The sequence below is a fragment of the Hemiscyllium ocellatum genome, chromosome 14 (genome assembly GCF_020745735.1).
Source record: "Hemiscyllium ocellatum isolate sHemOce1 chromosome 14, sHemOce1.pat.X.cur, whole genome shotgun sequence".
NCBI classification, from domain to species: domain Eukaryota; kingdom Metazoa; phylum Chordata; class Chondrichthyes; order Orectolobiformes; family Hemiscylliidae; genus Hemiscyllium; species Hemiscyllium ocellatum.
In genome coordinates this window covers 2,650,722-2,676,442 of record NC_083414.1, presented here as the reverse complement: position 1 = coordinate 2,676,442, position 25,721 = coordinate 2,650,722, and the positions used below count along the sequence as shown (strand labels likewise).

At 44.8% G+C, this 25,721-nt stretch overlaps 1 protein-coding gene across 1 annotated transcript in view; it reads right to left on the bottom strand.

Annotated features, from left to right (window-relative positions):
- cfap100 (cilia and flagella associated protein 100) overlaps positions 1-19,046 on the bottom strand; it is a 48,692-nt gene extending 29,646 nt beyond the window's left edge. Inside the window, exons 1-2 of the mRNA XM_060835822.1 lie at positions 18,926-19,046; positions 17,048-17,113 (exon numbers count right to left, since the gene is read on the bottom strand). Of these exons, the coding sequence (XP_060691805.1) occupies positions 17,048-17,113; positions 18,926-19,046 (187 nt within the window). The remainder of the gene's footprint in view (positions 1-17,047; positions 17,114-18,925) is intronic.
- Positions 19,047-25,721: the final 6,675 nt, after the last annotated feature.

Here is a 25,721-nt window from a genome sequence, read left to right as displayed (position 1 = left end):
AGTGATGAAAGAAATAGTTGTTGCATTGATTTCAATTTTAACCTTAATTTGGGGAAGGCACCATTAGATTTGAAAACACTGAATGCAATTACTTTATGGAAAGATGGAAACTTCAGGTTAGTTAGCTTGATATCTGTTGTAGGGAAAATGTAAGAAGCGATTATTAAACACTTCATAACAGGCAGAGTCAATGTGGTTTTGCAAAAAGGAAATTATGTTTAAACTAATTATTGGAGATCTTTGAAGAAGCAATATGTGCTGTGGATAAAAGGGTCACAGGATTCTCAGACATAGGAGCAGCAACGGACTACTTCAGCCATTGGATCTGCTCTGCCATTCAATGAGATCATGGTTCTTTCCTAAATTCTCCCCATAACCCCAACTCCCTTGCTGATTAAACATCTGTCTATCTTAGCCTGAAATATACTTCATGACTCAGACTCTGTAGTCTTCTGTCGTCAAGAATTCCACTGATTCATTCCCCAATGAGAGAAGAAAGTCCTCCTCATCTCAACACCAAAATCACCATTTCCAACAAATTTCTCCAAAATGCTGGCGTCTTCTTAAAATTTGTTGCAGATGTTATTACAATGCATAACTCAGTGACTCACTATTCTAACATGATGCCCTTTGGTCCTAGAGTCTCCAACAAGGAGAACCATCCTTTCCACAACTATCCCGTCAATATGCCTCAAAAATCTTACACATTTTAATAAAGTTTCCTTATTCTCCTTCTTCTAAACTCCAATTAGTGCAGGCCCAACCTCTCCTTATTAACCAATACTCAGCATCAGCCTGGTGAACCTTCGCTGGACTGCTCCAATGTTAGTTTATCTTTTTTAAGATAAGTGACTTTGTCAGACTTCACCTGACAAAGGGGCAATGCTCTGAAAGCTTGTGATTTCAAATAAACGTGTTGGACTATAACCTGGTATCATCTGACTTCTGACCTTGTCCATCCTGATGAAGGGCTTATGCCCGAAACGTCGAATTCCCTATTCCTGAGATGCTGCCTAACCTGCTGTGCTTTAACCAGCAACACATTTTCAGCTGTGATCTCCAGCATCTGCAGACCTCATTTTTCATCCCAGTTCAACACTGACACCTCTACATCATGGCAAAAACTGGCGATAGTGCATTATGATGGAAGAGATGTGGGTTTTTTTGCGTTTGTATTTGTGAATTTTAAACTAGTAGCATAATGGGTTCTGAAGGGGTTTAATGGTCAAATTGTATACATTTTTGTCGCGATGGTTATCTAATTTTAAAACACAGTCTGTAAGAATTTCTGGAGAATGGATATTGTTTACATTGGGAGAATTAATGAATGAATGAAGTAAATAGTGTAGTACATTAAACTTTTAAAAAAGATGGTTCTGGAATTTTTTAGGGCTTGGGAGAAACACCTAAAGCTTGGGAAAAAAAGCTTTTTCATACTTTTTGCAAAATTCCTGGCTAATGCTGGATGTAAAAAGCAAATGCTTTTGAGGAAGAAAGAATATAGTTTAGAGTTATTAAAAATAGGTTACCTTGATGTCAGTATTCTAGTAAAGTTGTAGACCAGAAGAGTTTGGCTAAAACTCCAAAGAGGTGATTTGAAGCTGAGAAAGTTTAACCTTAGTTACATGACAAATCAAGGAATCAAGGGTGAAATCCTGGAATTTCCTCCCTAATGGCATTGTGAGTGGACCTACTGCAAATGAATATCAGTGGTTCAAAACCTTCCCAAGGGCAATTCAGGATGGACAATAAATGCTGGTCCAGCCAGCGACAGCCACATTCTGTGATTGAATAAACATAAGGATATCAGATTCTCATGACTGGGATGTGAAACCATAGTTAACTAAAAGTCTATGTGAAACAGAGAAAGGGTTTCTCAGTGCTGGTTGAGTAGTAAGAGTTAGGATTAATGGAATTGTAATTCTACCACGTGTTTGGAATCTATGAACCTGTGCTACATGTAAATAGTTTACTTTTCTCTACCTCAATTTCTTTTGCATAGTAAACTTCTCGACACTTGAGCCCCCCAGGAGTGCATACTCAGCCCCCTACTGTACTCAGTGTATACCCATGACTGCGTCACCAAATACCAGACTAATGCCATTTATAAGTTTGCTGATGACACCATCATAGTCGGTCGAATCTCAGATGGTGATGAAACAGACGACAGACGGGAGGTGGGAGACCTGGAAAAATGGTGCACTGAGAACAACCAAGCTCTCACTGCCAGCAAAACCAAGGAACTCATTATTGACTTTCAGCGGGATGTTACTCATGCCCCCCCTACACATTAATGGCACAGAGGTGGAACATTTTGAGTGTCAAGCTCCTGGGAGTAGTCATCAACAACAAGCTTTCTTAGACTCTTCATGTGGACGCACTGGTTACAAAGGCCCAACAATGTCTCTCCTTCCTCAGGCAGCTGAGGAAATTTGCCATAACAGCGAATACCCTTGCCAACTTTTATAGGTGCACCATCGAGAGCATTCTGTCTGGATGTATCACTACCTGGTACGGCAACTGTACCATTCAAGATTGGAGACGGTTACAGAGAGGGGTGAACTCGGCCCGGACAATCACAAAGGCCAACCTCCCATCTATAGAATCCATCTACCAGGCCCGCTGTCAAGGAAAGGCCGCCAGCATTCTCAAAGATCCATCCCACCCTAGTAATGTTTTTCTACAACCTCTACCATCGGGGAGAAGGTACAGAAGCCTGAACACACACACCAGCCGATTTCAAAACAGTTTCTACCCTACTGTGTTACAATACTGAATGGACTCACAAAGTCTTAACATTTGCCTGTACCTGTGTCTTTGTTTTTGCTGCTGTTCACCTGTTACTTAACTGTGTGATCTGCCTGTAATACTCGCAAGACAAAGCCTTTCACTGTGCCTCAGTACACATGACAATAAATTCAATTCAGATTACTGACACCAAAAATGATCTACCAAACAGATTTCAGTCTAGGTTCTACCTTGTCTAGGAATAACATCAGCTGGGATCATGTCAACATTCACTTTCATCATCCTCAAGTCATTATTATAAATTGTAAATAATTGTGACCCTAACACTGATCCCTGAGGAACTCTATTAGAGTTATAGAGTTTCCCGCACAAAAACAGACCCTTCAGTCCAACTCATCTGCGCCAATTAGATATCCCAAACTGACCTAGTCCAATTTGCCAGCATTTGGCCCATATCCCTCTAAACTCTTCCTATTCATATACCCATCCAGATGCCTCTTAAATTCTGTAATTGTACCAACCTCCACCATTTCCTCTGGCAGCTGTTTCCATACACGCACCACCCTCTGCATGAAAAGGTTGCCCCTTAGGTCTCTTTTAAATCTTTCCCCTCTCATGTTATATCAATGTCATAGAGTCATAGGAATGTACAGCACAGAAAAAGACCCTCCGGTCCAACTCATACATGCCAACTTGCTATCTTAACTTAACCTAGTCCTATTTGCCAGCACTTGGCCCATATCCCTCCAAACCCTTCCTATTCATATACCCATTCAGATGTCTTTTAAAAGTTGCAATTGTACGAGCCTCCACCACTTCTCTGGCAGCTCATTCCATACACGTACCACCCTCTGTGTGAAAAAGTTGCCCCTTAGGTCCCTTTTATATCTTTCCCCTCTCACCCTAAACCTATGCCCTCTAGTTCTGGACTCCCCCACTCCAGGGAAAAACTTTGTCTATTTATCTTTTCCATGTTCCTCATGATTTTATAAACCTCTATAACGTCACCTCTCAGCCTCCAACACTCCAGGGAAAACAGCCCCAGCCTGTTCAGCCTCTCCCTATAGCTCAATCCCTCCAACCCTGGCAACATCCTTGTAGATCTTTTCTGAACCCTTTCAAGTTTCACAACATCCTTTCGGCAGGAAGGACACCAGAATTGCACATAATATTCCAACAGTGGCCTAACCAATGTCCTGTACAGCCATAGCATGACCTCCAACTCCTGTACTCAATACTCTGACTAATAAAGGAAAGCATACCAAACGCCTTCTTCTCTATCCTATCTACCTGCGACTCTACTTTCAAGCAGCTATGAACATGCACTCCAAGGTGTCATTATAGGAACTTTATAGGAATTCTCTCAGAACTTTCCATTAAATGCATAAGTCCTGCTAAGATTTGCTTTCCCAAAATGCAGCACCTAATATTTATCTAAATTAAACTCTATCTGCCACTCCTAAGCCCATTGGCCCATCTGATCAAGATCCTGTAGTAATCTGAGGTAACCTTCTTCACTGTCCACTACACCTCCAATTTTGGTGTCATCTGCAAACTTACTAACTATACCTCCTATGTTCACATCCAAATCATTTGTGTAAATGATGAAAAGTAGTGGACCCAGCACCAATCCTTGTGGCACTCCTCTGGTCACAGACCTCCAGTATGAAAAACAACCCTCCACCACCACCCTCTGTCTTCTACCTTTGAGCCAGTTCTGTATCCAAATGGCTAGTTCTCCCTGTATTCCATGAGATTTAACCTTGCTAATCAGTCTCCCATGGGGAACCTTGTCGTACTCTTGTTTTGGACTAGTTATAGGTTGCCATCCTGAACACTTCCCCTTTATCCCAATTCTCTACCTTGTATTCGTAAACCAATCCTGTATCTGGGGTGGCACATTGGCTCATGGCTAGTACTGCTGCCTCACAACACCAGGGGCCCAGGTTCAATTCCAACCTTGGGTAACTGTGTGGAGTTTGCACATCCCCCCTGTGCCTGGGTGGGTTTCTTCCGGGTGCCCTGGTTTCCTCCCACAATCCAAAGATGTGCAGGTTAAGTGAATTGGTCATACTAAATTGCCCATAGGGTAGGTGCATTAGTCAGGGGTAAATGTAGAATAATACAGTAAGGAAATGGGTCTGGGTGGGTTACTCTTTGGAGGGTCGGTGTAGAACTGTTGGGCCAAATAGCCTGTTTCCACACTGTAGGGATTCTTTGATTACGTGCCTATATATCGCCTCCCCCAACATGATGGGCCTGTATCTTTTTAAATAGCCTCATGTATAGGACCTTATCAAGTACCTCTGGCAATCTAAATATATTACATCAATTGGTTCCCCTTATCTTACATCCTCAAAGTATTCCAATCAATGTTTCAGGCCTGATTTACCCTGCATGAGTCATGCTGACTCTGTTTCACAATGTTGCATCTTTCCAAATGCTCCGCTATTACATCCTTAATGATAAGATTCCAATGGTTTCCTAATGGCAGATGTAAGTCAGGCATACACAGGAGAGATAGAACATAGAACATAGAAAAATACAGCACAGTACAGGCCCTTTGGCCCTCGATGTTGCGCCGATCCAAGCCCACCTAACCTACACTAGCCCACTATCCTCCATATGCCTATCCAATGCCCGTTTAAAAGCCCATAAAGAGGGAGAGTCCACCACTGATACTGGCAGGGCATTCCATGAACTCACGACTCACTGAGTAAAGAATCTACCCCTAACATCTGTCCTATACCTACTACCCCTTAATATAAAGCTATGCCCCCTCGTAATATCTGACTCCATACGTGGAAAAAGGTTCTCACTGTCAACCCTATCTAAACCCCTAATCATCTTGTACACCTCTATCAAGTCACCCCTATAACTTCTTTTCTCCAATGAGAACAGCCCCAAGTGCCTCAGCCTTTCCTCATACAATCTTCCGACCATACCAGGCAACATCCTGGTAAACCTCCTCTGCACTCGTTCCAATGCCTCCACATCCTTCCTATAGTATGGCGACCAAAACTGCACACAATACTCCAGATGCGGCCACATCTTATACAATTGCAACATGACCTCAGGACTCTGGAACTCAATTCCTCTACCAATAAAAGCCAGTACGTCATATTTACCTGGGTGGCAACTTTCAGAGATCTGTGTACATGGACACCAAGATCCCTCTGCTCATCCACACTACCAAGTATCCGACCATTAGCCCAGTACTCCATCTTCTTGTTACTCTTACCAAAGTGAATCACTTCACATTTACCTACATTGAACTCCATTTGCCACCTTTCTGCCCAGCTCTGCAGCTTATCTTTATCCCGCTGTAACCTGCCACATCCTTCCTCACTGTCAACAACTCCACCGACTTTCGTATCATCCGCAAACTTGCTCACCCAACCTTCTAGCCCCTCCTCCAGGTCAACAGCAATGGTCCCAAAACAGATCCTTGCAGAACACCGCTAGTAACTGCACTCCAAGATGAACCTTTACCATCAACTACTACCCTCTGTCTTCTTCCAGCCAGCCAATTTCTAATCCAAACCTCTAACGCACCCTCAATGCCATACCTCCATATTTTCTGGAGTAACCTACCATGGGAACCTTATCAAACGCCTTACTAAAATCCATATACACCACATCTACCACTTTACCCTCGTCCACCTCTTTAGTCACCTTCTCAAAAAATTCAATAAGGTTTGTGAGGCACGACCTGCCCTTCACAAAACCATGCTGACTATCCTTGATCACATTATTCCTATCCAGATGTTCATAAATCCTATCCCTTACAATTCTCTCTAAGACTTTGCCCACAACAGAAGTGAGACTCACCAGCCTATAGTTACTAGGGTTATCCCTATTCCCCTTCTTGAACAAGGGTACCACATTTGCTATTCTCCAGTCTTCTGGTACTATTCCTGTAGACAACGAGGACATAAAAATCAAGGCCAATGGCTCTGCAATCTCCCCCCTTGCTTCCCGGAGAATCCTAGGATAAATGCCATCAGGCCCAGGGGACTTATCTATTTTCACCCTTTCCAGAATTTCCAACACCTCTTCCCTACATACCTCAAAGCCATCCATTCTAATTAATTGTGACTCAATATTCACATCGGCAACAATGTCCTGTTCCTGAGTGAATACTGACGAAAAGTATTCATTCAGTGTCTCTCCAATCTCTTCAGCCTCCACGCACAACTTCCCACAACTATCCTTGACTGGACTCAAAGTCCTCCGCTTCTTCCTTTCCCGCCACACCAACCAGTATCCTTCCACTGACACCCTCCTTCGACTGACTGAACTGGTCCTCACCCTGAACAACTTCTCTTTCCAATCCTCCCACTTCCTCCAAACTAAAGGAGTTGCCATGGGTACCCGCATGGGCCCCAGCTATGCCTGTCTCTTCGTAGGATATGTGGAACAGTCCATCTTCCGCAACTACACTGGCACCACCCCCCACCTTTTCCTCCGCTACATCGATGACTGTATTGGCGCTGCCTCGTGCTCCCACGAGGAGGTTGAACAGTTCATCAACTTTACCAACACCTTCCATCCCGACCTCAAATTCACCTGGACTGTCTCAGACTCCTCCCTCCCCTTCCTAGACCTTTCCATTTCTATCTCGGGTGACCGACTCAACACAGACATCTACTATAAACCGACTGACTCCCACAGCTACCTGGACTACACCTCCTCCCACCCTGCCCCCTGTAAAAACTCCATCCCATATTCCCAATTCCTTCGTCTCCGCCGCATCTGCTCCCAGGAGGACCAGTTCCAATACCGTACAGCCCAGATGGCCTCCTTCTTCAAGGACCGCAGATTCCCCCCAGACGTGATCGACGATGCCCTCCACCGCATCTCCTCCACTTCCCGCTCCTCCGCCCTTGAGCCCCGCCCCTCCAACCGCCACCAAGACAGAACCCCACTGGTTCTCACCTACCACCCCACCAACCTCCGTATACAGCGTATCATCCGCCGTCATTTCCGCCACCTCCAAACGGACCCCACCACCAGGATATATTTCCCTCCCCTCCCCTATCAGCGTTCCGCAAAGACCACTCCCTTCGTGACTCCCTCGTCAGGTCCACACCCCCCACCCAACCCAACCTCCACTCCCGGCATGTTCCCCTGCAAACGCAGGAAATGTAAAACTTGCGTCCACACCTCCTCCCTTACTTCTCTCCAAGGCCCTAAGGGATCCTTCCATATCCGCCACAAATTCACCTGCACCTCCACACACATCATCTATTGCATCCGCTGCACCCGATGTGGCCTCCTCTATATTGGGGAGACAGGCCGCCTACTTGCGGAACGCTTCAGGGAATACCTCTGGGACGCCTGAACCAACCAACCCAACCACCCTGTGGCTCAACACTTTAATTCTCCCTCCCACTCCACCGAGGACATGCAGGTCCTTGGACTCCTCCATCGGCAGAACATAACAACACGATGGTTGGAGGAAGAGCGCCTCATCTTCCGCCTGGGAACCCTCCAACCACAAGGTATGAATTCAGATTTCTCCAGTTTCCTCATTTCCCCTCCCCCCACCTTGTCTCATCGGTTCCCTCGAACTCAGCACCGCCCTCCTAAGCTGCAATCTTCTTCCTGACCTCTCCGCCCCCACCCCACTCCGGCCTATCACCCTCACCTTGACCTCCTTCCACCTATCACATCTCCATCGCCCCTCCCCCAAGTCCCTCCTCCCTACCTTGTATCTTAGCCTGCCTGGCACACTCTCCTCATTCCTGATGAAGGGCTCTGGCCCGAAACGTCGAATTTCCTGTTCCTTGGATGCTGCCTGACCTGCTGTGCTTTAACCAGCAACACATTTTCAGCTCTGGACCTATTCCTACCCTAGTCATTCTTTTATTCCTGACATACCTATAGACAGCCTTTGGGTTTTCCCTAATCCTACCAACCAAGGACTTTTCATGTCCCCTCCTTGCCGTCTTAGCTCTCTCTTTAGATCCTTCCTGGCTACCTTATAACTCTCAATTGCCCCAATTGAACCTTCACGCCTCATCTTTACATGGGCCGCCCCCTTCCCTTTCACAAGGGATTCCAATTCCTTATTAAACCACGGCTCCCTCACACGATCCTTTCCTCCCTGCCTGACAGGTACATACTTATTAAGGACACTCAGTAGCTGCTCCTTGAACAAGCTCAATATATCGATTGTGTCCTTCCCTTGAAGCCTACTTTTCCAAGCCACACATCCTAAGTCATGCCTCACCACATCATAATTTCCACACCTCCAGCTATAACTCTTGCACTGTAGTGCACACTTATCCCTCTCCATCACTAGAGTAAAAGTCACTGAATTGTGGTCACTGTCCCCAGAGTGCTCACCTACCTCCAATTCTAACACCTGGCCTGGTTCGTTACCCAGAACCAAATCCAGTATGGCCTCACCTTTTGTTGGCCTGTCTACATATTGTGTCAGGAAACCCTCCTGCACACATTGGACAAATACCGACCCATCTAACGTACTCGAGCTATAGCTTTCCCAGTCAATATCTGGGAAGTTAAAGTCCCCCATAACAAACACCCTATTACTTTCACTCTTCTCCTGAATCATCCTCGCAATCCTTTCTTCTACATCTCTAGGACTATTAGGAGGCCTGTAGAAAACTCCTAACAGGGTGACCTCACCTTTCCTATTTCTAACCTCAGCCCAAACTACCTCAGATGGCGAGTCTTCATCCATCGTCCTTTCCACCGCTGTAATACTATCCTTGACAAGCAATGCCACACCTCCCCCTCTTTTACCCACACCTCTGACCCTACTAAAACATTTAAACCCTGGAACCTGCAACAGCCAATCCTGTCCCTATTCTACTCATGTCTCCATAATAGCCACAACATCGAAATCTCAGGTACCAACCCACGCTGCAAGTTCACCTATCTTATTTCTTATACTTCTCGCATTGAAGTATACACACTTCAAGCCATCTTCCTGTTTACAGGCACCCTCCTTCAGGAGATTGATGCCATGTTCCTAACCTCCCTACACTCAAGGTCCTGCACCCTAAACCTACAGTCGCAGAGTTAGTTTAAACCCCCCCAAAGAGCACTAGCAAACCTCCCCCCAAGGATGCTGGTGCCCCTCAGGTTCAGGTGTAGACCATCCTGTTTATAGAGGTCCCACCTTCCCCAGAAAGAACCCCAGTTAACCAGATACTGGAATCCCTCCCTCCTGCACCATCCCTGTAGCCACGCATTTAACTGCTCTCTCTCCCTATTCCTCGACTCTCTATCACGTGGCACGGGTAACAAACCAGAGACAACAACTCTGTTTGTTCTAGCTCTGAGCTTCCAACCTAGCTCCCTGAAAGCCTGCCTAACATCCTCACCCCTCTTCCTACCTATGTCGTTGGTGCCAATGTGGACCACGATCTGGGGCTGCTCCCCCTCCCGCTTAAGGACCCGGAAAACACGATCAGAGACGTCACGTACCCTTGCATCTGGGAGGCAACATACCAATCGTGAGTCTCTCTTGCCCCCACAAAACCGCCTATCTGTGCCCCGAACTATCGAGTCCCCAATAACTATTGCTCTGCTCTTTTCCGCCCTTCCCTCCTGTGCACCTTTATTGGAAAAACCTACCCAGGTAAGCTTGCGCTACACCAGCTTCCGGGTCCCCTCCGCACTTTTAAAAAAAACTATTAAATTTAAACCATTTAAAAAAAAACTTAACCGCGACTACAAAGAGACACTACCAAACAGCCCTTACCGGCTCCGCTGAGAGAGTGAACCCTTAGAAGAGTATTAAGACAGTAGCAGTAGACTTAAGAGGGAAAGCAGCAAGGCAAAAAGAAGCCTATGAGATAGCTTTGGCAAACAGCATTAAGGAGAATCTAAATTGTTTTTATAAATACATTAAGAACAAAAGGATAACTAGGAAGACAATAGGGCCCATCATAGATCAGTAAGGCAGCCTTTGTGTGAAGCTGCAGGAGATGAGGGAGATATTAAACGAGTATTTTGCATCAGTGTTTACGGTGGAAAAGGACATGGAAGATGTAGAATGTGGGGAAATAGATGGTGACATTTTGAAAAATGTCCATATTACAGAGGAGAAAGTGCTGGGTGTCTTGAAAAGCATAAAAGTGTATAAATCCCCAGGACCCGATCATGTGTACCTGAGAACTCTGTAGGAAGCTAGGCAAGTGATTGCTGGACCCCTTGCTGAGATATTTGGATTGCTGGTGGTCAATCTGTTGGAGGGAATTCTGAGGGACAGGATTTACATGCATTTGAAAAGGCAAGGATTGATTAGGGATAGTCAGCATGGCTTTGTGCATGGGAAATCAGGTCTCACAAATTGATTGAGGATTTTGAAGAAGTATCAAAGAGGATTGATGAGGGCAGAGTGGCAGATGTGATCTATATGGACTTCAGTAAGGCATTTGACAAGGTTCCCCATGGGAGACTGGTTAGCAAGGTTAGATCTCTTGGAATACAGGGAGAACTAGCCATTTAGATATAGAACTGGCTCGAAAGTAGAAGGCAGAGGGTGGTGGTGGAGGGTTGCTTTTCAGACTGGAGGCCTGTGACCAGTGGGGTGCCACAAGGATCGGTGCAGGGTCCACTGCTTTTCGTCATTTATATAAATGATTTGGATGTGAACATAAGAGATATAGTTAGTAAGTTTGCAGGTGTCACCAAAATTGGAGGTGTAGTGGACAGCGAAGAGGGTTACCTCAGATTACAACAGCATCTTGATCAGATGGGCCAATGGGCTTAGGAGTGGCAGATGGAGTTTAATTCAGATAAATGCAAGATGCTGCATTTTGGAAAGGCAAATCAGAGCAGAACTTGTACACATAATGGTAAGGTCATGGGGAGTGTTGCTGAACAGACAGACCTTGGAGTGCAGGTTCATAGCTCCTTGAAAGTAGAGTCACAGGTTGATTGGATCGTGAAGAATGCATTTGGTATGCTTTCTTTTATTGTTCAGAGCACTGAGTACAGGAGTTGAGAGGTCATGTTGTGGCTGTATAGGACATTGGTAGGCCATTGTTAGAATATTGTGTGCAATTCTGGTGTCCTTCCTATCGGAAAGATGTTGTGAAACTTGAAAGGATTCAGAAAAGATTCAAAAGGATGTTGCCAGGGTTGGAAGATTTGAGCTATAGGGAGAGGCTGAATAGGCTAGGGCTGTTGTCCTTAGAGTGTCAGAGGCTGAGGGGTGACCTTATAGAGGTTTATAAAATCATGAAGGGCATGGATAGGGCAAATAGACAAGGTCTTTTCCCTGGAGTTTGGGAGTCCAGAACTAGAGAACATAGGTTCAGGGTGAGAGGGGAAAGATATAAAAGGGACCTCAGGGGCAACCTTTTCACACAGAGGGTGGTACGTGTATGGAATGAGCTGTCAGAGGAAGTGGTGGAGGCTGGTACAATTGCAATATTTAAGAGGCAACTGGATGGAATGAATAGGAAGGGTTTGGAGGGATATGGGCCGGGTGCTGACAAATAGTACTAGATTAGGTTAGGATAACTGGTCGGCATGGACAGGTTGGACGGAAGGGTCTGTTTCCATGCTTACATCTCTATGACTCCATGACTGTGACCCTATGTTAAGACAACTGGCCTATATTTACCTCTGGTTTTTATCTCCTTCCTTTTTAAATAACGGTGGCCCACTGGCAGTTTCTAATCATCTGGGACATTTCCTGGAAGATTACCACCAGTGCATCCACAATCTCTGTAGCTACTTCCTTTAATATCCCAACAGGTCCAGGTACGTCTTAGTCTTTACCCCATTAGTTTGACTTTTCCCTCTAATGGTGTTTATGGTATTTAATTCCCACCCAAGTTAATCACCACCTTGTTTATTTAATAGTTACGAATACTATTAATGTTTTCTCCTGTGCTATAAAGTATTTATTCAACTCCTCTGCCATTTCCTAGTTCCCCATTATTATTTCCCCAGCCTCATTCTCTGAGGGGCTGCTGTTCACATTGATCTCTCTCCTCCTCTTTGTACATTTAAAGAGGCACTGACTGTTTTTATAATTGCTTGCATGTTTAGCCAGATGTTTTTCCATTTTTTGGTCATCATTCATTTATTTTTAAAACTTTTCCAATCTTGTGGCTTACCACTAATCTTTATTACATTGTAATCTTTTTTCCTTCAATGTAATATTTTTCTACACTTCTTTGATGAACAATGGTCAGTTTATCCCCTTCTCAGTATCCCTCTTCCTCACTGGACTGTACCTTTGTTGTGAATCATGATTACTTTCTTAAATGTCAGCCATTGTTCCTTAGCAATTACAACATTTTAAAAAAGATTGGACCGGTACATGGAAAGGAAAGGATTAGAGGGATTTCAGCCAAACACAGGCAAATGGAATGAGTTCCACTTAGTACACTTGGTCAGATTGGGCTGAAAGGCCTGTTTCTGTGCTGTATGACTCTATTACATTCTTTGCGCTAAATTTCTTGCTCAGTCCACTCCAGTCAACTCTGCCCTCCTTTCTTTATAAGTATTCTTATTTCAGTTTGTTTGTGTGGTTGATTCTGGTTCCGACTTCCCATTGTCAAATGGAATGTAAAATTCCATACGTAAAATACTTAAGAGATGGGTATGTGGAAGGATTATAATCAGATTTGCAGATGGCATGAAGATTGGCAATGTGGTTAATAATAATGAAGAAGGCTACTGGAAGATATAGATAGATTGATCAGATGGGCAGATGGAATGTAACCCTAATAATTGTGAGATGTTGCACTTTGAAATAAATAACAAGACAAAGAGTAATCAATGAATGGCGGGACACTAGGAAGCTCAGAAGAATAGAGGTATTTTGGGGGATTAATCTGTGGAACTTTGCCACTGAGGACTGTGGAAGCCTAGTCATTGAGTGTATTTCGGAAAGATTAGTAAGGAGATCAAGGGTTATGGAGAGAAGGCAGGAGAATGGGGTTGGAAAACATCATCCATGATCAAACGGCAGAGCAGATTTGATTGGCCCAATGATCTAATTCTGCTCCAAGTCTTATGGTCTTATAAGGGACACTTGCCTTTACCAGTTGTGGCATAGATGATAAGAACAGAGAGGTTATGTTGGAGCTGTCCAGAACTTTGGGGCGGCACGGTGGCACAGTGGTTAGCACTGCTGCCTCACAGCACCAGGGACCTGGGTTCAATTCCCGCCTCAGGCGACTGACTGTGTGGAGTTTGCACATTCTCCCCGTGTCTGTGTGGGTTTCCTCCGGGTGCTCCGGTTTCCTCCCACAGTCCAAAGATGTGCGGGTCAGGTGAATTGGCCATGCTAAATTGCCCGTAGTGTTAGGTAAGGGGTATGGGTGGGTTGCGCTTCGGCGGGTCGGTGTGGACTTGTTGGGCCGAAGGGCCTGTTTCCACACTGTGAGTAATCTAATCTAAACTTTGGTTGGGCCACAGCAGTTCTTGTCTCCACATGAGGAAGGATGTGATTGCCCTGGAGGAGGTGATTCACCAGGATATTGACTGGGATGGAACATTTCAGCAATGAAGAGAGACTGATTAAATTCAAGTTGTTTTCTTTGGAGTAGAGAAGTTTTGGTGGGGTGGCCTGATGGAGGTGTATAAGCTTATGAGGGGCATGCATAGAGTGGAGAGGAAGCAGCTGTTCCCCTTAGTTGAAGGATCAATAAGAAGGGGGCATAATTTTAACTTGAAAGACAGAAGGTTTAGAAGGGATTTGAGGGAAAATTTGTTTCACCAGAGAGTATTGGGAACCTGGAATGAACTGCCTAGTTGAGCAGGAAACCTCACAACCTTTAGAAAGTATTTACATGTGTATATTTAAGGCTATTTGCCAGGCGCGGGAAAGTGGGTCAAGTGTAGAAAGATTGCTGCAGACTCAATGGGCTGAAAAGCATCTCCTGTGCTGTATTACCACAACGGTCGGCTACAAAAACAGTTCAGAGGCTAGGGCTGGCTATATTGTCTCGTTATTAAATTAAAAAAGAGGGAAGGATTGACTGGGCAGTTATAGGCCAGTCCAAAAATCCTCAGTAGTGGTGAAAATTTTAAAAAATTATTTTGTTTGTAATTCCCTCGAGTAATGTGGACATTGTTGGCTGTCCCTAATTGCCCTTGAAAATAATCCTGAGGGACAGAATATATCTTCACTTGGAGAGACACGGCTTATTTGGGATTGTCCAGGACACACTTGTTAAGAGAAGGCTGGTTTGACAAATTTAATTGAATATTTTCAGGAGATGCCAGCAAACACTGATCAGAGTAATGTGTATGATGTGGTCTACATGGACTTTAGCAACACTTTGGGTAATGTCCCTCATGGCAGACTGGTTAAGGGAGTAAGAGCCAATGGAATCCAAAGCAAAGAGGGATGTTGGATTCAAAACTGACTGAGAGGCAAGAAGCAGAGGGTGATGGTAAAAGATTGTTTCTGTAACTAGTAGTCTGTTTCCTGTGGGATTCCAATATCGGTTAGGCTGCTCTTGGAGTACTGCATGCAATTCTGGTCTCCTTCTTATCGGAAATATGTTGTGAAACTTGAAAGGGTTCAGAAAAAAATTACAAGGACGTTGCCAGGGTTGGAGGATTTGAGCTATAGGGAGAGGTTGAATAGACTGGGGCTATTTTCCCTGGATCATCGGAGGCTGAGGGGTGACCTTATAGAGGTTTATAAAATCAGGAGTGGCACGGATAGGATAAATTGACATGGTCCTTTCCCTGGGATGGGGGAGTCCAGAATTAGAGGGCATAGATTCAGGGTGAGAGGGGAAAGATGTGAAAGGGACCTATGGGGCAACTCTTTCACGCAGAAGATGGTGCATGTATGGAATGAGCTGCCAGAGGAAGTGGTGGAGACTGGTACAATTGCAACATTTAAAAGGCAAAGATGGTAATATGAATAGGAAGGGTTTAGAGGGATATGGGCCGGGTGCTGGCAGGTGGGACTAGATTGGGTTGGGATATCTGTTCGGCATGGACGGGTTGCACCGAAGGGTCTGTTTCCATGTTGTACATCTCTCTATGATTCTGTGACTCAGGGCTTGGTGCTGGGCCCTCACTGTTTCTGGTGTCCATTCACTATTTGATCCTGAATGTCGGGGTTATGATAAAGAAGTTGGAGGATGACATGAGAATTAGAAAGGTCTTTCATAAACTGCAGGAGGCTATCAGAAGACAGCTCAGTGGGCAAGGCAGTGGCAAGTGAAATTCAACCTCAAAAAGTGAGGTAATGCACTCAGGGAGGGCTAACAAAATAAGGGATTATACTGTGAATGGTAGGACCCTGGAAAGTTCTGATAAACAAATGGACCTTAGTGTGCATATCCACAGATCTCTGAAATTGGCAGAGCAGGTAGATAAGTGATTAAGCAGACTTCTCGGATAATTGGATAGTGTGAATCGCTAAGGTATTTTCCCCAGAGTAGGGGAGTCCAAAACTAGAAGACATAGGTTTAAGGTGAGAGGGGAAAGATTTATAAAGGACCTGAGGGCAACATTTTCATGCAGAGGGTGGGGTGTGTATGGAATGAGTTGCCAGAGGAAGGGGTGGACGCTGGTACAATTACAGCATTTAAAAGGCATCAGGATAGGTACATGAACAGGAAAGGTTTAGAGGAGTATGGGCCGGGTACTGGCAAATGAGACTAGGTCAGATTGGGATCTCTGGTTGGCACGGTCGAGGTGCACCTAAGGTCTGTTTCCATCCTGTATTACTTTAGGACTCAATGAATACTGCAGCAAGTAACTCATCTCTTGACTCCACAAAGTCTGTTCCAGTAAGGTCCAGAAGCGTGGTGGAATACTCCCCACTGGGCCTGGATGGGGGCAGCTCCAACAACACTCAAGAAGCTCGACACCATCCAGGACAAAGCAGCCCTTAAATTTCCCTTCCTAAGACCAAATGGACCCCAGAAATTCAAGGAGTCAGCTCCTGACCACCTTCTCAAGGGCAATTAGGGATCCACAATAAATGTTGCCTCTTTGCAGCAATGCATCTTATGAAGAATTAGAAAATAAAACTGATAGGTACAAATTTAAGTCAGTTTTGTTCTGAATTCATAAATATCCTGACTCCAGCTTTTTTAGTACCCTTTCCCACCTATGACTAGTTGTAAAAACAATGCAAAACCTCAGTAATTAAATAATGTATATAAAATGATACACTGTAGATAGATACCGTTCTGCCCATCCATGCCATGCTATCTTATGAAAGAACACTTCCACACAGTTGCAATCAGTTGTGATAATTGGTAATTCACAGGCACCAAGAATGAATCTTCAGAACACTGACTATCAGAGTGAACAGCAAGTGTGGAATTACCTGAGTCGGGATCCTGTTCACTCTCAGCAGAGGGTTTTCCAGGCTGCTGAGAGTCAGTCTGTGATGCTAAATAAGTAGAAAAGGTAATTATTGTGGGAGAACAAATGCTGCAATTGCAGGAAGAACAAAATCTTATTTTTTAAAATCTGACATGAAATGCATTTATACAAGTCACAGTAAAGAGCAAGAGCAAAGGCAAAATGTACCAATTGGATCTCATCATTCAGCACTCATAGGGGCAGCATGTCTAAGCTAAAAGGTCAGGTAATTTTGATGTTGCAGAGGGAGCTTTACTCTGTATCTGACCCTGTGCTGTCCCTGTCGTAGGAGTATTTGATGGGGTACAGTGCAGAGGAAGCATCACCCTGTATCTAATGCTGTCTCTATCCTGGGAGTAGTTGATGGGGACAATGTAGAGGGAACTTTACTCCCTAAAGGCAATCTTAGACTGGGTACTGTGTAATGAGGAGATAATCATTATCGATCTAGATCTGTGAGACCCCTTGGTGATGGGCGACCATAATATGATAGGATTTTTTATCAAGATGAAGAGTGAGATAGTTGAATTGAAGACTAGGTTGCTGAATCTTAATAAAGGAAACTGTGAAGATATGAGTTGGTCTTGATGGATTGGGCTAACAATGGATAGGCAACAGCAAACATTCAAGAAATGCATGGGGGATCTGCGACAACTGTTTATTCTTATCTAGCACAAAGGCAAAATGGTAATAGGGTGAAGTGCGACATAGACAGGATGCAGAGCTGGGCTGAGAAATGGCAGGTGGAGTTCAACCTGAATAAATGCGAAGTGATGCATTTTGGAAGGTCGAACGTGAACGCTGAATATAGGATTAAAGTCAGGATTCTTGGCAGTGTGGAGGAACAGCGTGATCTTGGTGTTCAAGTACATAGATCCCTCAAAGTTGCCACCCAAGTGGATAAGGTTGTTAAGAAAGCATACAGTGTTTTAGCTTTCATTAACAGGGGGATCGAGTTTAAGAGCTGCGAGGTTTTGCTGCAGCTCTCCAAAACCCTGGTCAGACCACACTAGGAATATTGTGTCCAGTTTTGGTCGCCCTATTATAGGAAAGATACAGAGGCTCACTCTTCATCTTGATAAAAAATCCTATCATATTATGGTCGCCCATCCCCAAGGGGTCTGACAGAGGCTTTGGCGAGGGTGCAAAGAAGGTTTACCAGGATGCTGCCTCGACTGGAGGGCTTGTCTTATGAAGAACGGTTGAATAAGCTCGGACTTTTTTCTCTGGAAAGAAGGAGGAAGAGAGGTGAACTCATCGAGGTGTACAAGGTAATGGGAGGCATAAATAGAGTCGAAAACCAGAGACTTTTCCCCAGGGCAGGATTGACTGGCATGAGGGGTCATAGTTTTAAGGTGTTAGGAAGAAGGTATAGAGGAAACGTCAGAGATAGATTCTTTACGCAGAGTGTTGTGAACGCATGGAATGCATTGCCAGTGGTGGTGGTGGAAGTAGAGTCATTAAGGACACTTAAGCAACTGTTGGGCATGTACACGGACAGCAGTGAGTTGAGGGGTGCGAAGGTTAGGTTATTTTATTTTAGATTAGGATTAATCCTTGGCACAACATTGTGTGCTGTACTTTGCTATGTTCTATGTTCTAAGGTAAGAGTTTCAAGGTGAATAGTAGAGCCTTAAGGAGTGGAGCAGAATAGAGGGACCTTGGAGTTGAGGTGTATGGTTCTCTGAAAGTGGAACCACAGGTATACAGGGCAATGAAGAATCCTCCCCTCCCGGCACCTTTCTCTGCTACTGCAGGAATTGCAAAACCTGCGTCCACACATCCCTCCTCAGCTCTGTCCAAGGCCCAAAGGAGCCTTCCCCATCCATCAGAGTTTTACCTGCATTTTCACACATCTCATTTATTGTATCCATTGCTCCCTCTACATAGGGGAGACGCTTATTCGCAGGGCTCTTCAGAGACATCTCTGGGTCTGGGACACCCACACCAAACAATCCCATTACCCCTTGGCCAAACACTTCAACTCCCTCTCTCACTCCGCCAAGGACATGCAGGTCCTGGGCCTCCTCTATTGCCGCTCCCTTACCACCCGATGCCTGGAGGAAGAACGCCTCATCTTACACCCCAGGACTCTCCAACCCCAGGGCATCATTGTGGATTTCAACAGTTTCCTCATTTCTCCTCCCCCCACCGTACCCATTTCCAACCATCCAACTCGACACCGCCCTTACGACCTGTCCTATCTGTCCATCTTCCTTCCCACCTATCAGCTCCATCCTCCTCTCTAGCCTATCACCAATCATCCCCACCTCCACCTACCTATCGCACTCTCAGTTACCTACCCCCCCAGCGCCACACCCCTCCCATTTATCTCTCCATCCCAAGGCTCACAGCTCCATTCCTGGTGAAGGGCTTTTGCCCGAAACGTCGATTCTCCTGCTCCTCGGATGCGGCCTGACCTGCTGTGCTTTTCCAGCACTACACTCTAACCTCCAGCACCTGCAGTCTTCACTTTCACCTAGGGCAATGAAGAAAGCTTTTTGCACACTAGCCTTCATCAGGCAGGGCATTGAGTATCGAAGTTGGAAAGTTATGTTGCAGTTGTACAGGATGTTGGTGAGGCAGCACTTGGAGTATTGTGTTCAGTTTTGGTCACCTTGCTACTGGAAGGATGTTGTTAAACTGGAAAGAGTGCAGAAGGAATTTACAAGGATGTTGCCTGGACTCAATGGTCTGAGTTATAGCCGGAGTTTAGACAAGCTGTGACATTTTTCTTTAGAGCACAGGAGACTGACAGGGTCCTTATTGAAGTGTATAAGATCATGAGAGGCATGGATAGAGTAAATGTACTCAGTCTTTTCCCAGAGTTGGGGAATCGAGGACGAGAGGGCATGAGTTTAAGGTTAGAGGGGAAAGAATAAATGGGAACCTGAGGGGTAACCTGTTTTACACAGAGGGTGGTACGCATATGGAATAAGCTGCCAGTGGAGTGGTTGAGGCGCATACATTACCAACATTTAAAATACATTTGAACAAAACATGAATAGGAATGGTTTAGAAGGATATGGGCCTAGTGCAGGGAAATGGGGTTAGCGTGGATGGACATTTTCGTCTGCAGGGACCAGTTTGGGCCAAAGGGCTTGTCTCCGTGCTGTAGGACTGTATGGCTATGTTTGACAAAGTCCTGCAGAAGGGATTACTGTGCAAGAGTGAAGCACATGGGATTGGGGGATGGATCAGAAGCTGGTTGACAGAAGGGAAACAAAGATTAGGAATGGGTGTAGGTTTGCTCGCTGAGCTGCAATATTCATTTTCAGATGTTTCATCACCATACTAGGTAATTTCTTCAGTGAGCCTCCTTCACTGCTGATGTCTCCTGCTTTCTATTTATATGTTTGGGTTTCCTTAGGTTGGTGATGTCATTTCCTGCTCTTTTTCTCAGAGGGTGGTAAATAGCACTCAAGTCAATGTGTTTGTTAATATTCCGGTTGGAATGCCATGCTTCTAGGAATTCTCGTGCATCTCTGTTTGGCTTGTACTAGGATGGATGTGTTGTCCCAATCAAAGTTGTGTCCTTCTTCATTGGTATGTAAGGATACTAATGCGAGAGGGTCATGAGGTTTTGTGACTAGTTGATGTTCATGTTTTCTCAAAGCTCGCTAACACCTATGGGCTCAATATGCTAAGACTGGCCCAAAAATGGGAAATGAATGCCAACCAACAGAGTGCCACCCGCGAACAGCTGTACTTCCTGCACAAATGTCTAAGAAAACAGATAGTACCAAAATGTCTTAAATACAAATCTCCCCTTAACACCCCACTAGCCAAAAGAATAGCAGAGCAAAACGGCTGCAGAATGCTTACAGAAATAATTAATGGTGCCCACAAAAGTCTCTGTAAATACAACTGGGAAATTTTACACCAAAAATCTTTACTCACTCATGCAACAGACCATGAATGGACAGACACAATACAACAAGCCATAGATATTAGACAGCGACAAACACAGAAAATGAAAAAAAACTAGACCTGCAGAAAAAACTAGACAAACTTACACAAAGTAACAACACAGAAGCATGGATAAAAAAAAACTTATCCGACTGACCCTTAACAGACACTGAAAAAGCTGTCTTAGTAATAGGATTAAATTACAACTTCCAGGCTGCGGACAAGAAAGGTTTCTTAGCAACATTAGAAACAACACTGAAAGACAACCAACTCACAGAAGAAACCCAGCAAACTATCAGACAGGTAGTCGCACCAACATTAAGCGTGAAAAAGGAAGAAAACACACTCAATACACAAGAAAGGAAAACACTATAAAGACTAAAAGTAGATAAAAGCGTTGTTATCCTACCTGCAGACAAAGGATGCCTGACAATCATTTTAAATCAAAGACATTACACTGAAAAAGCAAACGCACTTTTATAAATACCAACACTTACCAACAAGTGGTGATAGACCCAATCCTACAACTAGAGAATTAAATCACAGCCCTACTCAAAAAACTTCAGATATCTGGAGAAATAAATAAGATCGACTTCCAAAAAATGAAACCAGACAGATCCAACACACCACGCGTCAATGGATTACCCAAAATTTACAAACCACGAGCCCGTCAGACCCATACTCTCACTACCTGGAACACCAACTTACAGACTGGCCAAGGAGCTACATCAAAGACTGAAACACTGAGTAGACTCACACCACTCCATCTACTTCATCTAAGAATTCCTAAAGACCATCAAACACACCAAGATAGAAGAGGATGAAATAATGGCCTCCTTTGATGTAACAGCCCTGTTCACATCCATCAACGTCAATCTGGCCAAGGAAACATTAACTACATTATTAAAAGAACTAAAGACACACACACCCAAACACCACTAACTTCATCAGCAAGGACAGTATCATCAAGCTAGTGGACTATGCCTTACCACCCATTTCACCTTCAACCTACAAAACCTACAGACAAACCAACGGAACACCATGGGATCTCCGATATCAGGGTTCTTAGCAGAGATAGTAATGCAGAGGCTTGAACAAACAGCTCTGCCAACCATCCAACCCAAACTTTGGGTCGCTATGAGGATGACTCCTTTGTGATCACTAAATGAAACAAATTAGAGGAAACCTTCAAGACTCATCAATAATACCCTTACTGGCATAAAATTCACTGAAGAGGAAGAAAACAACAACAAACTGCCATTCCCAGATCTCACAGTAGAGCTAATAGCCAATGGGGAACTTCAAACCAGCATCCACATACAGACCAAATACTGAACTACAGAAACAATCATCCCAACACCCACAAACGAAGCTGCATCAGAACATTATTTCAACGACACACTGCAGCACAGAGGAACTATGCAGAGCAGAGGAAAATCACCCATACAGTGTATTCAATAAGAATGGGTACCCAATGAACACAGTCCGCTGACTTCTCAGCAACAAACTCAAACAAGCAGACAAAACACGCCCAGAAACCCTAGCCACTCTCCCCTACATCAAAGACATCTCGTAAATGACTGTCAGACTACTCAGACCCTTTGGCATCATGGTAGCCCACAAACCCACCAACACACTGAAACAGCAGCTAATGAACTTGAAAGACCCTATACAGACAACGAGCAAAATTAATGTCATTTACAAAATACCGTGCAAGAACTGTAACAAACACTACATTGGACAAACAGACAGAAAACTAGCCACCAGGATACATGAACATCAAGTAGCCACAAAACGACATGACCCACTCTCACTTTCTTAAACACAGGTAAGGAAGGACACCACTTCAACTGGGACAACACATCCATCCTAGGACAAGCCAAATAGAGACATGCATGAGAACTTCTAGAAGCATGGCATTCCAACCAGAACGCTAACAACAAACATATTGACTTGGACCACGTTTATCAACCCCCGAGAAAAAGAATAGGAAATGACATCATCACAGGAAATGACATCACCAACCCAAAGAAACCCAAACATATAAATAGAAAGCAGGAAACACCAGCAGTGCTTCGTCCAAAGGCTCACTGGATATGTTACCTAGCATGTGCTGAAAAATGTGTTGCTGGAAAAGCGCAGCAGGTCAGGCAGCATCCAAGGAGCAGGAGAATCGACATTTTGGGCATAAGCCCTTTTTTCCTGAAGAAGGGCTTATGCCTGAAACGTCGATTCTCCTGACCTGACCTGCTGCGCTTTTCCAGCAACACATTTTTCAGCTCTGATCTCCAGCATCTGCAGTCCTCACTTTCTCCATGTTACCTAGCATGGTGAGGAAACATCTGAAAATGAACCTTTCCACTCAGCGAACAAACCTACATCCAGAACCTCAACTTCAGCTACAAATTTTCTCAAAACTTGCTAAAGATTAGGAATTAATGGGTCCTTTTCAAATTGGCAGGCAGTAACTAGTGGGGTGCCACAGGGAATGGTGCTGGAACACCATCTATTCACAATATGGATTAATGATTTGGATGAGGGAATAAAATGTAACATCTCAAAATTTGCAGATGATCCCAAGTTGAGTGGGACGGTAAACTGTGACAAAAATGCAGAGATCCTCCAGTATGATCTGGATAGGTTTGGTGAGTGGGCAAACCAATAGCAGCTGCAGTATAAATTGGATAAATGTGAGGTTATTCACTTTGGAAGCAATAACAAGAAGGCAGATTACTATCTGAATGGCTGTAAATTGGGAGAGGAGAGTATGCAGTGGGACCTGGGTGTCCTTGTGTACCAGTCACTAAAGGTGAGCATGCAGGGGCAGCAGCTGGGAAAGAAGGCAAATGGTACGTTGACCTTCATTATGAGAGGTTTCGAGTACAGGAGCAGGGATGTGCTGTTGTAGTTATACAGGGCCTTGGTAAGGCCACACCTAGAAAATTGTGAGCAGTTTTGGTCTCCTTTTCTGAGGAAGAATGCTCTTGCTCTTGAGGGGATGTAGCAAAGACTTACCAGGCTGATTCTGGGGGTGGTGGGACTGACTGGGTTAGGATTGTTTTCACTGGACAGAAGTGGGTATTGTAGATGCTGGAGATTAGAGTCAAGATTAGAGTGGTGCTGGAAAAACACAGCAGGTCAGACAGAATCCGAGGAGAAGGAATATCCTGATGAAACGTCGATTTTCCTGCTCCTTGGATGCTGCCTGACCTGCTGTGCTTTTCCAACACCACTCTAATCTTGACTTTGTTTCCACTGGAGTTCAGGTGAATGAGGGGGATCTCATGGAGACTTACAAAAGTCTGACAGGACTAGACAGGCTAGACACAGGGAGGGAGGTTTCCTGATGGTGAGTGCATCCAGAACCAGGGATCACAGTCTGAAGATTTGGGATGGACCATTTAGTACGGATATGAGGAGACATTTCTTTACCCAAAGAGTGGTAAGCCTGTGGGATTCATTACCACAGGAAATGGTTGATATCAAAATATTAAATGTATTCAAGTGGTTGCTAGATATAGCACTTGGGGCGAATGGGATCACAGGTTATGGGGAGAGCACAGATTAGGCTACTGAGTTGGACAATCAACCATGATCATGATGAATGGCAGAGCAGGCTTGAAGGGCCAAATGGCCTCCTCCTGCTCCTATCCTCTATGTTTCTATGTATCTAACCCCATGCTGTTCCTGTCCTGGGAGTGTTTGATGGGGACGGTGCAGAGAGAGCTTTACGTGATATCTAACCCTGTGCTGTCCCTTCCTGGAAGTGATTGGTGGGGACAGTGTAGAGGCAGTTTAACTCAGACACTCATGCGCGGAATTAATTACATTGATTATAACGGGAATAACCAAAAAGATTAAGGAAAACATACCTATTGGAATGTCTTGACCGTTTTTAATGTCAGCTGGCTGTATTTCAGAGGCTGCGCTTGCAGATGCCTCCTCCATGGAGAGTTATCTAAAAAGAACCAACAGACACCGAAACTCAGAGCGCATTTTGAAAAGATTTTTAGCTCAGGTTGAGGTTTTGGATGTGAGTTTGCTCGCTGAGCTGGAAGGTTTATTTTCAGACGTTTCGTCACCATACTAAGGAACATCATCAGTGAGCCTCTGGTGAAGCTTCACTAGAGACTCACTGATAATGTTGCCTAGTATGAACATTGCATTACAGCGCAGTATAGGCCCTTAGGCCCTCGATGTGGCACCAACCTGTGAAATCAATCTGAAGCCCACCTAACCGACACAATTCCATTCTCATCCATATGCCTATCCAATGACCATTTAAATGCCCTTAAATTTGGCGAGTCTACTCCTGTTGCAGGCGGTGCATTCCACGCCCCTACTACCTGAAGTCTTTGTCCCTGGGTAAGGTGGGGGGGAGGGGTGTGTAATACTTACTGCACATTCTCTGTTCCTGGGCAAGGGTGGGGGGGATACTTACTGCACAGTCTCTGTGCCTGGGTGGGGGACACTTACTGTAGAGTCTCTGTCCCTGTGTAAGTGGGGTGGGGGCCACTTACTACACAGTCTCTGTCCCTGGGTGAGGGGTGGGGGCCACTTACTACACAGTCTCTTTCCCTAGGTGAGGGTGTGGTGGGGGGGGGGGGGGGGTGGGGGCAGTTATTGCACAGTCTCTGTCCCTGGGTGAGGGTGTGGGTGGGAGCACTTATTGCACAGTCTCTGTCCCTGGGTGAGGGTGTGGGGGGGGGCAGTTATTGCACAGTCTC